General features: G+C 42.0%; 1 protein-coding gene across 1 annotated transcript; it reads right to left on the bottom strand.

Moving 5' to 3' along the window:
• Nucleotides 1–1,032: 1,032 nt before the first annotated feature.
• On the bottom strand, nt 1,033–12,516 carry leo1 (LEO1 homolog, Paf1/RNA polymerase II complex component). Its single transcript, XM_030048428.1, has 14 exons — nt 12,380–12,516; nt 11,828–11,976; nt 9,584–9,873; nt 8,334–8,542; nt 8,061–8,165; nt 7,460–7,554; nt 6,894–7,042; nt 6,112–6,196; nt 5,556–5,650; nt 5,314–5,448; nt 3,761–3,896; nt 1,970–2,162; nt 1,722–1,819; nt 1,033–1,380 (listed from the first exon to the last, which is right to left on the bottom strand). Exons 1-14 carry the CDS (start codon nt 12,435–12,437, stop codon nt 1,267–1,269), a joined length of 1,911 nt encoding a protein of 636 aa, XP_029904288.1. The 5' UTR covers nt 12,438–12,516; the 3' UTR covers nt 1,033–1,266.
• Between the last annotated feature and the right edge of the window lie 1,708 nt (nt 12,517–14,224).

Here is a 14,224-nt window from a genome sequence, read left to right as displayed (position 1 = left end):
ACATCCGCAAATTACATGACCAACATTCAGGTTTTTGATAATCTGCCCTGTGCTTATAGAGGTTTGCAGTCTCTTGGAAGCAGTGTGTGTGTGTTTGTGTGAGAGAGAAACAGAGAGACTGTTGTCAGGCGCGAGAATGTAGCCATTTTATGTAACTCCCCTTAATCACTTAGTTAGTGTTTTACCAGGTTTTTATTCTGATTGGCTGCAGCCGGCTCTGTGTGGATGGGGCTGGCAGAGAGGTCGGATCCAAGGGCTGTTATCTCTGGGAGCCCAGTTGAACGCTTGTGTGTGTGTGTTTGTGTGTAAGAGAGACACTTGTGCGTCATTGTGGCTGATGAACTACAAATCAGTAACCAGGACTGACGTTGCCTACATTCCCCTCTTGAGTCCGGTGGCTCAAACTGGATTGAGGCACAATACCCCACACCTGTCCTCTCTTACTTTATAACTATCAGCACATCTCCCCTGCTGTCTGGCACTCCTTACTCACTCTACCAGCCCTCTGTCTCTGTCTTCAGGAGGATCTACAGACAACACTGCACCTTGCTGTCCTTAACTCCATCGTCTAAATTCCCAAATCCCCTCCTCTCTTGACTGCCTTGCCAGTCTGGTGTAGTTTGTTTTGGCGTTAAAGCGGTAAAGCTCTCAGCGGCAGAGATTTGTCCCTTCCCTACCCTCTACCCTCGCTGTCCTTTGCCTGTGGCTCTGCTCGAGATATTTCCCTCATGTGTATTTGTTCTCCACCTCTGTATGGCCTTCGAAGCAAAAAAAACAAACAAAAAAAAAAACAGCAAAAACATAGCAAGCACAGGTCAATTATGGGTTTTGTTATGCCAGATGGTTGAGTGAAGAAGCAAGAGATGGCTTTTGCACCCTTTTACCAAATGCAATTTCTCATCAACTCACCTATCCCGTTGACCTTGTTTTGTTTGGAAACAGGATTCAAGACAATATGTTTCCTATTATCTAAACAGTGTGATTCATGTATATGATTCACAACAGAAACCAAAAACAAAAGGCAGCCTTGGGTAGTTTTGGTTACATAAAACAACCACCTCTTTATTCATCACCTCTGCTGTACAGAACATAAACAAGCAAACACACACGTCTCTCTCTCTCTCTCACACACACACACACACACACACACACACACACACACACACACACAGGTCTATAAAAAATATACAAAGCAAAATGTGGCTGTTCTATGCCACGTGGACTGAGCACTGATTGAACAGTGGAATGGTAGAAAAAAAAATTGAATCATTCATCATCCTCTTCCTCCTCCTCTTCATCGCTGATGACATATTTCTTAGCCTTCTTGGTGGATGACTCCTCGTCATCCTCTGCCTTCCTCTTGCCCGAGCCCTCACCCTCCTGCACAGGACGGGGAAAAGGAGAGGGAACACTACGTTATGACAGACACAGACGGCATCAATGTAGCAGACGTTCTGTACCGTTTTCAGGACTATTCGTTTATTTGTCCTGTTGCAGTTACAGTGGTTTTTTTTTGTTTTTTTTTTTGAAGTCATCAGAAAAGCATATTTCTCATTATTGCCGGCCACTGCAGGAACAGCCTGTTCCTTACAAGGACTACAGGTTCCTGTCTTGTCTTTTTCGCTTGAAGGGAATTTGCACAATTGGCTTCCACCCCCTCCCGCCCCCCAGTGTCCTGCATCACACTGCCCCCCGTCTGGCTAGCAGGGTACTACACCTACCTCGTCACTGTCAAGCTTCTTGGCCTTCATCAGCCTCTGGGCCTTATCGTCATCTGAGCCCTCATCGCTGTCGGACGAGTAGATCCTCGCTCGCTCCTCTGCAATGGGTGGGATGGGGGTGAGAGCAGGGAGAGAAAAAACAAAAGTTTGTTTTTAGACCTGATTGACATCGTAGGCATTTTTCTAACTCACAGCAGGGAAAGAAAAAGAGACTAAATGTGTTGGATGTGCCAGTTGTTTGCCCTCACCCCTCAGGCCTCCTCCTCCCTTGTATTTGCTCTTGATGGCTGCAAGGCTGATAGCCTCCTCGCCCTCCTCCTCGTCGTCATAGCGATCAGGCTCCAGGTAGCTGCTGCTCAGGCCTCTCTGGTGCTGCTTTTCCCTCATTCTCCTCTGTTGGGACTCCCGGCGGATGGAGGCGCGCAGACGCTCTTCCTCTTTCTGCAATCACACACCAATGGGAAATATTTGATCGCTGGCATCGACTTCTACATGACATTTCAATTTGGTGACTTAAAATCTCAAAACTCTTGTAGTCCAAAAGCTGGCAAACTTGGCAAATACATACACTCTGCCCTTGTACTGATCTCATGAAGTAAATCCTGTGATTGGATGAATAATCCAGTAGTAAATGTTTACGCATGTTTTAAATTGTTTAGGCTTTTTAGTTAATATTAGCTGTCAGGTGGTAATTTTTCTTGACATTTGTAAAGCATCTAATTTAAGCCGATAATACCAAGTATGAAAAATGTATGCGGATGCAATGACCAAAAATAAAAAAATATCAGACACCAAAGCAATGTGCTTGGCTTTGTTAGGAATTTTTCATTTAAATAAATGTAGCTTTTCCACATGAGTCCCATTTACTTTTTTTATTTTATTATTATTATTATTATTTTTTTCTTTTGAGTGGTAACTGCTCAAATGTAGCACTGAGAAAACGCATTCACTCCAAGTTAATATTTGTGTATTGTACAACTGATCAACACAGTGGTCAATGATTACATTTTTACCCATGAGTTCCGTGTAATGAGGTGTTTGACGATTTTTTGTCTTTTTTTTTTTGCCTTTATTGAACAGTTAAAAATGGAGGCAGAAAAGATGGAAGAGGAAGAGGGGGAAATGACGTGACAGTTTAACAGAACATACAAGAAGGAAGGAACCTCCACTCGAGTGACACATCAAAACCTAATGTGAATACAGAATGTTCTGTTTTTAAAGATTAAAAAAAAAAATCGGGATTATTCATAATCTTTTTACACCGTCCTGTCAATCTCGCCTGCCAATGGGCTGAATAAATGCCGCACTTCTCAAGAACAAAGCTGCTTTGCTAGCTCTTTAATGCTGTAACCAAGATGTTGTTCAGTGAAAACAAAAACAAGAACAAAACTCGCTTGACCTTCTGTTGTGCTTCAGTGCCGGCACTAATAACAACTGTCAATTATTACTGCAAACACAAGATAAAGAAACCCACGGTACAGGCTGTCTGTCAGCCGCTCACACAGGTAATTACAAAGATTCACTTTGTTCTGCAGCTGCACAATGAACTATACACTCACTACCCTTGCAAATGATAGATTATGTGCAGATGGACTAAAATCAAATGTAAATCAAATCAAATAGACGAGTTTGTCAGAATCACACTGTGTTGCAGGATTTAAAAGTAAAAAAAAAAAAAGTAGCACAACAGGACACACTGTATGTTCACCAAGTAATGCTAGACTGTCTTCTGTGAGAGCAAAGCAGAGTCAGACTACAAACAAAGCTATCAGCAGCCGGGAGGTTGACAGTAGATACACAATTAGCTGCCTAGACTTGTGACACCGTTTCCATCCATTTCACTGTCCACTGCATAAGCTCATTATGTAACCACGCCAGGTTACGTCTTTATGTAACCCAAAGTGCCTGATAGCCACTGGCCTTATGCGACCCTCTCTGTCTCTGTGGTAACAAAAGCATGCTTTCTCAGAGCGGGCTGAGGGAGAGCCAGATGACACAGCCAGATGGACTCTGTGTACAGAGAGTGAGAGGACTGTTACCTTGATCATTTCATTACGCTGGGACTCAGGATCCCGCCCAGCCATGGGAAGGATCCTGATCTTCTGGGTTTTGGAACAGCGATCAGCCAGAGACAGAGTCATCTTCCTGTGGGTGGCACTGTCTGTGGAGTGGGGCCTGGTAAGACCGGAAAAAAAAACACATGACTAAGGTGGCTGTCACAATGACAAGCTGTGGTTTTGTTTGGTTTGGAAATATAAACATCAGTCCATTTATTTAGGAGGGCACTTTTTGGCCCCTAGACCTGATTTTCAGAGGAATTTGTGTTAATGAACTATAAAATAATACATATTTGCAATGCATATTGGCAAACAAATCCTCAATTTGTTCCATGAAGGTTTGTATACTCTGAAATCAAATACTAGAAAATCATGCCAGACCTCTCTAAAGAGGAATGAGCCATTTTCTTCACTGTCTGTTCCCAACCAGTCCAACTGCTGAGGCTTTTATTCACAAAATTTGTCTTTTTTTTGGTGCCACAGTGGTTTGTGTGGGCTTGGCATTTTCTTCCCCTGCTGGCTGCACGGTGCCAGTATTTTCTGCTGCCTCAGGCTGTGTGTACGATTGATTTCTGATCAAAAACCACTCCATTTTTCTTGCCCATTTCGCAAAAGAAAGACTTCCCTTGTCAAAGCCTCTTACAGATCTCCTACAGGGGTCCACAGAAGACAGTACCTGAATTCACAAGAGTACGCGAGTGAAATAAATAACACATAAATGAGGTTAAAATGCAAAAAGTGCACTACTAAGTACTGACTGTGTTTTTCCCCCCACTCGGAACAGGCATTTTATGACCTTTTGACGGTATTTTTGCCCAAATTGGCCAAATGTCTAACCCTGTCTCAATACAATTTGAAGCCACAGGAGCGTTGCAGTGCTTGAACTGCAACGCTTGATGCTGACATGGGTCAAAATTGGCAGGCAATTTTGAGCACTTTGACTGTGCAACACTCTTGCCTGCTGCCTTCAGTCCGACTGCCTCGTTAAACAGTAGCAACACAGTAAAACTCTGCCTGAACCCAAGTGCAGGCTACTTGCTGGGACGTGTTTTTGTTTCGATATTTAATGAGGTTGCCTAAAGCTGCTTTGTGTAACCTACTGTCCGAACCATTTGTGCCCTGAGCAGGCTCAGCCCTAATTCCTAATCAAAAACCCCGCTTTTATTATAATACTCAATCAGAACAAGTGGCAATGTCCTGTCTGACTGCCGAGGGGGAAAGCAGCTTTGGCCGGTGTCCTACTAGTCCCATGTGGTCTTAGAAGACAGAACATCCAGGTGGGCTTGGGGGAGTAAGAGGCTTACACAGTTCTGATTGGGAGAAACCTGCGAAGCTTGCACAAGGTGGTTCAGGGACTTAGAGCATACAGTACATTTCTGAATAGAGCTTAGATGAAGGGCGCTATTGTAAGAGTCCCCCCGTAACTCAGATTTTTCTTGCCTGGAGTGAGAGTGTGTGCGCGAGTGTATTTCCAAGAATCTGGCCTAAAAAACACTCTGTCCCCAGTATCATGAATGGGTGTGCCACTGGCTTACCGGAAGGTGAGTTTGGTTTTGAACACAGCCTGTCCCTGTAGTCCAGTGCCCTGTCGGATGAACAGGTGGTTGTGGTCTCCCTGGAGAGGAGCTTTGTAAACATCAAACACCTCATTCCCCAAATGGAGGGACATGCTGCGGCGAGACAACGACAAGATCAAAAGCTCAGAAAGTAACAGACCACGTCGTTCCAGGGTGTCCAGAGTGCAAGAGCCTCCGCATCCAACTTTCAAAATACCAACCTGCCGTCAGACCATTTGACAATGCGTGCGTTGCTCTCACGCATTTCGTTTCCCTCCTCGTCTCTCTTCACTCTCCACCGAATTGTATTCTCCACCTGTCGGGCAGAGAGAGAGAAAACATTAACTCTTGTTGTTCCCTCATTGGCGAAACAGTTGCATGTCTGTTGCTTTCGTTTTTGGTGTTCAAATTTCCTGACAATCTTCCGACAGAAGATATCTGGAACAGCCTGCAGTGTATTTTGAGATTGTGATAATCCTAAAGATGAATGAGAAAACTTTATTCTATGGATGGCCTGCATGTGACTTACTTCTTAAAAAATTACAAAAACTATAAATATGCACAGTTTGACCCGACATAACAACATAGAGTGAACTACATGTCACAACACCCAGTGTTTGTTATTGTTGAGGCTCCATGTGATTTTCAAAGCCTTGAAAAAAATATCATCTTTGCTTTCCTGATAATACTTCCATTTCAACTTCGCCACACACACACACACACACACACACACACAAACACACACACACACACACACACACAGAGCAGATTGCAAACCTTAAGTTTGAGCCTGGTCCGTCCCTCCTCATCCAGCATTTCCTCATCCTCAAATTCATCCTCGTAGTACTGAGGATCAAAGGGTCTGTGAAATCAAATTCAATAAAAAACAAAGTAATCGCTTTTTAAGTTAGATAAATCCCCTTAGGATGAGCAAGATCCAAGAGCTGTTTTTTTTAGTTGATTGAACACAGAGCAGCACGATGAAAAGATCCCAGCCAAACCAAAGTCAGTGGCAAATGTCTGAAATACTTTGCTCATCTCTTCCTCATCTTCAGTTTGGCCATTTTGTTGATCTGCGGTTTTAATACATTCAAGCGATATTTATGATGACTGTGCTGCTAAAAAAATACAGATCTGTGTTGGGACAACTGGCTGGGATTTGGGATTTGGACTTTAACCTGGTCAGAAGAACTGTGTTAAAACATTTTTTTTTAAATCACCTGAGAAAGTGTTATGTTTTTGTTTCGGTCATGTTTGTCTGTTTGTTTGCTTCCCGCTGTCGATTACAGTGAGAAATATTAACTTAGATGTCAACAGAACGTTATGGTGGTGTATAGCGGTTACCATGGTTACCACAGCAGTTGACACTGCATTTGTCAAACTCTGTTTTATAATTTCCAGTTCTCTTCTGGCTTTCTTACCAGGTGGAAAGCTGGAACAATTTTTTGTGTCAATATAAGTTTAGACAGGACACAAGAGCTTGTAAAGTTTATTTTTACAATCTATCAACAACTGCTTAAGTGCCACGTGCCCGTCTTATTGAGTGCAAAGTGTCTGACCTGGGCTCGACGGACAGGAAGTTGGGCAACTTGACAAAGTAAAGATCAGATCCCAGGTCAGTGCTGACTTTGGGAATCTCTACTTCGATACGGGTCTCAGGAACGGGCTCCTCCTCTGCCTGCTCCCCCTCCATCCCGTCCTCTGCGTCCTGCCGATGGACACACACACACACACACACACACACACACACACACACACACACACACACACACACACACACACACACACACACACACACACAGAGAGAGAGAGAGAGGAGAGAGAGAGAGAGAGAGAGAGAGAGAGAGAGAGAGAGAGAGAGAGAGAGAGAGAGAGAGAGAGAGAGAGAGAGAGAGAGAGAGAACAGTTCAAACAACACTGCATGATTCAATGACCCATGATAATAGGGATCAGCAGAAAGGATTAGAGAGAAGCTCTGAGAAAAGGGGATTTGGGAACTCTTTAAGAGAGGATTCTGCATGGCCAAATTAAAGTGGCTGGATGATGAGCGCAAAACAGAGAAAGTGAGAAAGAGGGAAAGATAGACAGGACAGGCAGGCATATGGATGAACAGGCAGACAGGTACCACGGGCTGTCCTGGGGTCGGGGGCTTCTCTGTATCGCTATCTGAGGAGATGTCGTCGGCCTCTCCAAACAGGTCGTCTGCTGCTGCCTTCTTGTCTGTGGGTGGGAGGAAGTGACAGAAACTGCTTTAACCTCTACAATATAGGGCTGCATGATATTGCATGATATGATATGAAAAAAATACAGGAGATTTCACCGAATGCATGCAGTGTGTCATTCATGTACAACTATACTAGTAAGAACCATAATTTTCATCATTTGGGTACTATACAAGTATATCCTCTTCTAACAAAGCAAACCTGTGATTTGCCCAAGTGCACCCCTTCACCAACGACGCTAGCAACACACTCATAGAAAACGAGAACCTTGCGGGTCTGCTTTTTATATCAAGCAGCATAAAAGTTGTAGCATCAACTTTTAACATGCACACCGCAATGCTAAAATGGTATATCGTGCAGCTCTAATACAGGTGGATTAGAAAAATATCCTAACTCAACCTGCATCTAAGTGAATTAAAGCTCGGTCTTGAATTGAAGATGCTATAATGAAGGTGCAGGGTTGGGGTTGGAGTAAAAAGAGACTTTGCTCAAACTGTTTCATACTTTTCTTGGGTCCGACATCACTGTCTGAATCGGAATCGGAGGCAATCTTCGTTTTGGTTTTCTGTGAGATGAAATCATCTTCGCTATCACTCCCCTTGGCAGACTCTGAAAAAACACACATTATAAAACAGCACTGTGATCACTTCTGTTAACATGACAGCTTGACTGAACATGGTATAAATCCAAGCTACTGGGCATGAATACATCTCATCTCAACACAACAGGCTAGCTCTTTCACAATCATTTCATCTACAAGATTTCCTGTGGCAGTACCCGACTTCCTGTTCCTGGGCCCCTCGTCATCAGAGTTCTCTCTGTCTTCATCGGAGTGATGGCGTTTCTCCTCCTCATCCTCTGACTGGTCGCTCTTAGCTCCTCCTTCCCACTTTTCATCATCGGATTGGTTCTCCCTGCCGGACATTTCTCCGTCAGAGTGAGGGGTGCCTGGCCCTGACTGAGGAGTCCCAGGATCACTGTGTACACTGGTTTCAAACAAACATGTACAAGAAAAACACAAACAATCAGAAAGTCGCATGTTAATTCTGTAAAAATAAGGACACAACGTCATTGATGGACTGATCCTAGAGCCGCTCCACTGACGATGAATGACAAACTGACTTTACTGACACTGGCATAGAGACATGCAGCTCCAGAGAAGAGTCTAGACTGCCAAACTATATTTTATCTCTTTTTAATGACTGATTTATTTATTCTTCCGATAAAATGACACTATTTACTTGTCCCTTCCAAGAACAACACACACTGTGTCCAATTTGGCAGCTGTGTGTGAATATATAACAAGTCAAATTCAGTCCAATTCCACCCAAATGCCTTTACCACTAATTTCACATAAAAGCAAAACAGAAATAGGCAGTTATTCACCCAAGCTGCAATCACTCCACTGCTTCTGCAATAGGATGAACACAGAATTTGAGTGCTAATTTCCACTGAAGGTTTAACAGTGCTGTTTGCACTTGTAGGGTTTGTTTTCCGTCAGAAGGAGAACCGGTCATGGCTGCAAATCAAACTGTCCAAGATGATGGAGTAAAGTTTAAATGTAGTGCTAGCGAGGCGTTTTGCCCTCTAACGATTCCTTAGGTGTTGAGGGAAGAAGATTTTCTTCTAACTTTGACTTGTTCACACTGTAAGATACAGAATTCATATGGTGGTCAATGTGCAATGAGAAGACAAGAATGCTGACATAACATTATTTGCTAAGTACTGCATTCATTAGTTTTAATTAGCGTAACTGGTTGCATTTAATACAGCACAGTGATTATGGTGGGACATAGAGCTCTATGCTGCCTTGAGGCAAAAAGATGCATATTGTAGCTTTGATTTAGTGTAATTCTATTGATATCATCAATTATCTTTTACTAATGTCTTTTAGAACTCTTTCCTCTTTGTTCACAAGCCTACACCTTTACAATTTGCTACTACAATGTGATTTCCCCTCTGGAATGAATAAAGTTAATCTTATCTGAGGTAAAAACTGAGGCATCGTCACATGTGTGCCGTCCTACCTTCTGTCTGAACGGACGCTGCCCCTGTCGGAGCGAGGGCTCCCGGCTCCAGACACCACGCTGCCAGCTGGGCTTCCGGCATCTGACCGGTGGCCGCCGTCCTCCTCGTCCTCCTCTTCGTCCCGATGGCCGCGCTCTGAGCCGCTGTGCTGCTCTGCATCTGAATGCTCGTTGTCCTCCTGCTCCGAGTGCATGCTGGCATCCGACTGGTTCCCTGAGTGTTCAGATTGGTTGTCGCTGCCGCTGTGTTGACTGTGTCGCTCGTCTTCGCTGTCATCTCCAAACAGCTCCTGGTAGGAAGAAGGCCAGTCAGATCAGCATCACAGCCCAGCATCACATCACAAGTGGAGGCTGAGGTCACTTTGGATATGGTGAAAGAAGGGCATGATGTTTGGATACTACAGACAAGATGATATCTTGTGCTATGTCTTGTTCAGATTTACATATCAGAGGTCTCTTCAAAGGAGAAAACCAGTGTCATTCAGAGTTATTTTGCAAACCACGCTGTATGCACTTTGATTTCTAAATATATTTTTGTTGACAAGTCATGGTGTTAAAGTTGAAATTACCTGCTGTCTTATTTAACAAAGATAGCCTAAATAAGAAGACATGGGTCTGACATGTAAGTTTGAAAGGTTACATTTTTGAGGGTTTGTTTTCTAGTAAAAACGTCCCTTTCTTCTTCTCAGTGACAGACATTAAGCAGTAATGCATGCACTGATGTGAAAAACTCCTTTCGGGCACAACTTGGGCACATTCACAGAACAATGTAACTGAGAAACTTTCAGTCATTTATTTACCCATTTATCCCTATTCTGGGTCATGACAGGCTGAAGCCTATGCTAGCATGCACGGGGCCATGCAGGGAAACCACCTGACCATCAGTCCATTACAGGGCTAACACAGAAAGACCACCGCATTCTGGTTTACATGCAATTCAGATTCTCCAAATCCTCCTCATGTCTGTGGGAAGTGAGAGGAAACCAGAGCACAAAAAAGGCCATCTCTGTTGTTTTATTTATTGTAGTTTTCATATTTCACAACAATAAATGGCAACTTCTTATTCTGAGGAAAAAGAGCCCTGATATCTTCAACTATGTGTGCACACACCACCATGAATAATGTAAGGGAGACCTGCACACTTGCTGTTTTACATACTGTAGCTGACGTGGGTAAAAAATACCACAGCGGATCTGGGATAGCATTAATCATAACCTGTTCCCACAAACTTTCTTTATTCATTTTTCACCTAATACACAGTGGAAAGGAGAAAAGACTTTTTTTTTATTCCAGATGATCTTACTGAGTGTCATCATTTCAATACCAAGCAATATATATGTCCTGCAGATGGACAGATGAATATTTGTTGCTAAACTGCTTGAATCAGAACCATTTCTCTATTTGGGGTATCACTGCACCTAGCAAATGTTTTTTTTTTTTTTTTTTTTTTTTTTTTCAAATCCAGTTTCCCACCAATTCAACTTCCACATACAACTTTATACACAAGTGGTGGCACAACAGTTGTGGTGCAAAATGATTATTATGGCTTATGCACAGGAATGTCTTCTGCTTTACTTTACACAGAACATCTATGGCAGTAGAAGTGGCATTAAAGTAATGTGATGACAAGTGATGCTCAGGCAGACTCCATGCTAGCAGAAAGAGTTATGAGCCTCAGCAGTGGAACCGGAAGCACACACCTTATTCATGCTGGGTCCCAAATTGGCTAATTTCTCTATTCTAACAAAATAAAATGTCTTGTATGGCATATTGATAAAAGATCCGTCCCATGAGCTGGCTATCAACACATTCATCATTCTCAGGAAGTTTTTTATTCATAAAAACAGACTCATGAAAACAAGACCTAACTTCTTCATTTTTCATCAATAACTTTGTCATCACTTCTCAGCCCTGAAATGTATGGAGAAGAAAAATGCAGTGAAGCTCTGCTGCTTAATAGAGGAGCTTAACCTTGCTGAAAAGCCCTAGCTCTCACCCCTTATTTTATTTTATTTTTTTCATTTATGTTTATTTGTTTTTTCTCCTCCCCTTAAATTTGATTTATGTGGTTTGTTTAAATTTAATGTGCAATGACCTGAGGACTGTCTGTTGCTTTTTTTTTTCCATTCTGTAACAGAGAATGTACCATGCCATTTTGTATTGTACATTTGAATTCAAATAAAGTATTACAAAACAAAAAAAACAAACAAACAGACAAAAAAAAAAAAAAAAAAAAAAACCCACCTTATTCATGCTGGGCTTTCCTGCCTCCTGGCCTTCCTCATCATCATCGTCACCCCGCTCCCTCTCACTGTCGCTGCCGCTGCCGGAGGCGATACTGGCGGACCGGGGTCTGTCGTGGTCCGAGTCCGAACCGGAGCCAGAGCCAGACTCTGAAAAACAGCAGTCATGATGATGGTTAAATGCCCTTCTTCCGCCATGCAGAATCGTTCCTCAGCAGCAGCTACACATGTAAGTACGGCCTGACTTGTTAACTTTGGGTTGGCACATTAACATTTCATTCATGATTTTACAGCGACTCCCAGCCAGTCACAGCTGAGGAAAGTATACAGTTAGTTCAAACGAAAGCTAGGTTAGAGCACAGGTATTTCATTTGCATACATGATGCTTACAACACAAACGCTTTAACCATACTGCGACTGCACGCATTCAAGACTGAGTTTACACTTGTTGTTTATTTTGGCTAAAGCTAATCTCCACTTCGCTATGCTATAGAGTCTCATTGTTATAAAACCCTTCACAAAGCACGACTCCGAGCCGCGGATACAACAGTACCTCGTTGTTCATTGTCGCTATCCCCATCACTCCCGAACAGTTCATCCATGTCCGCCATTTCTTCCAAATGTAATGAAAACGTGACCTACAGGAAATGATAGCGGAGCCTCTGGGAGGGTTGTGTTTCCGAGTTCAACTCGGTCTGATGCAGTGAACACTATTAGCCACAAGGGGGCGATATAAGTCAAGACAATATGAGTGAGAATACCAGTCAGGATGATTTAACTCTCTTGTCTCCTTAAACTTACTAACATTTTTATATCAGTTGGGTTCAATTTGACCCCAGTAATTTAAACCTCCAAAAAATGATTATAATAACAACTGTTACCCAAGTTTATGTGTCAGGTACTTTATGTGTCTGGTTGACTGCCTAGATAGCCAGATACTTTATTCATCCCGAGGGAAATTCACAATAGCTCCTTAAATAAATCATAACACGCCACATGCACCCCCTCTTATACATCAGCGTTCTTGTACAAATCATGTTTTTCCCTCCCAGATGTCATATGTAGTGGACTGGTTGCGCCACTGTTACAGGCTATGTTACTACAGGTGTGGTATTACTACAGGTGTGCTGTTATGTTATTACAGGTATGCTATCATGTTACTACAGGTGTGCTGTTATGTTACAGGTGTGATGTTATCTTACTACAGGTGTGGTTATATCACTACAGGTGTGCTGTTATGTTATTACAGGTATGCTATTATGTTACTAGAGGTGTTAATTATGTTACTACAGGTGTGGTTTTATGTACTAGAGGTATTAATTGTGTTACTACAGGTGTGGTTATATTACTACGGGTGTGGTTTTATGTTACTAGAGGTATTAATTGTGTTACTACAGGTGTGCTGTTATATTTGAACAGGGCCCCATAGCTGCTCAGTGTCATGCAAAACAACTAAAACAATTTTTTTTAAAAATGTTGATATTTCTTATATGTTTCATACAACTAAAAAAAAAGCCTGGGGTCAAATAGACCCCAAAGAAACACTGATGCATACAAAAGGACAGGACATTAAAAACATATCAATGTGTTAATTTCATGTTTACCCACTTGTCCCCATTAAATTACGAAAAGTGAAATATGAAACAAAAAAAATGATGTTAATCCTGTATTTCGAGACTTTAAACACTGCATGGGGTCAAATTTACCTCAAAGATAATAGGAGGGTTGAGTTCTATTTTTTTCTCAAAGTGGAGGAAAGTCCAGTGGTGGAGGAGGTGGAGTACTTGTACTAGTGCTCAAGAAGATGTATTGTTACTTTGTTTATATTTTATAAAGTGGTGTAGAAGTACTGCTGTAGGCTAATGTAAAAAAAGTAGCTCACTTGAAATGTGTTCAGAGTATATCCAATTCTAATCTAATTCTAATCCAATTCTATTCTTCTGGCAGTTTGGAAATGATAGAAAAGATGCACCAAGAAAGAAAAGGCAGATTTCATCTCTGCTGACTGATCCTTACTGTGAAAGGCTCCTCAGTTTATCAGTTTGTGATGGTCCAGATTCTGATAATTACAGAAAGCCTATAAAATGTGTACTCTGTCGCAGATGTGATTTTAAATGCGATGAAGAACAATATTTACATAAAAGTTCACTTAAGTAGTAGTAAAATTAATAACTTAAAAAAAATACTTAAAACGGTACACAAAATAGCAGCTCAATTAAAGTAACATGAGTAAATGTAATCAATTTTACCCCTGGAAAGGTCAGTAGTTACTTAAGAAAACTAAAACTAGGGATTTTGATGTGGTTTACCACGCAAACTCTGTGCATTCATCAGGAGTCTTATCTAACTGTTCATGTACTGAATAAACAAAATAATATCTGACAATAAACAGAATTAT

Source organism: Myripristis murdjan, chromosome 3, assembly GCF_902150065.1.
Source record: "Myripristis murdjan chromosome 3, fMyrMur1.1, whole genome shotgun sequence".
Classification (NCBI taxonomy): Eukaryota; Metazoa; Chordata; class Actinopteri; order Holocentriformes; family Holocentridae; genus Myripristis; species Myripristis murdjan.
The sequence above is the reverse complement of the archived record's forward strand: the minus strand, read 5'-3'. Positions and strand labels throughout refer to the sequence as shown.

Coding starts and splice junctions, on each gene's coding strand:
- leo1 (XM_030048428.1), bottom strand. CDS start 12,437: ATGGCGGACATGGATGAACTGTTCGGGAGTGATGGGGATAGCGACAAT. Junction 7,555..8,060: donor TGATGTCGGACCCAAGAAAA/GTATGAAACAGT, acceptor TCCCACCCACAG/ACAAGAAGGCAGCAGCAGAC. Junction 1,381..1,721: donor AGAAGCTTGACAGTGACGAG/GTAGGTGTAGTA, acceptor CGTCCTGTGCAG/GAGGGTGAGGGCTCGGGCAA.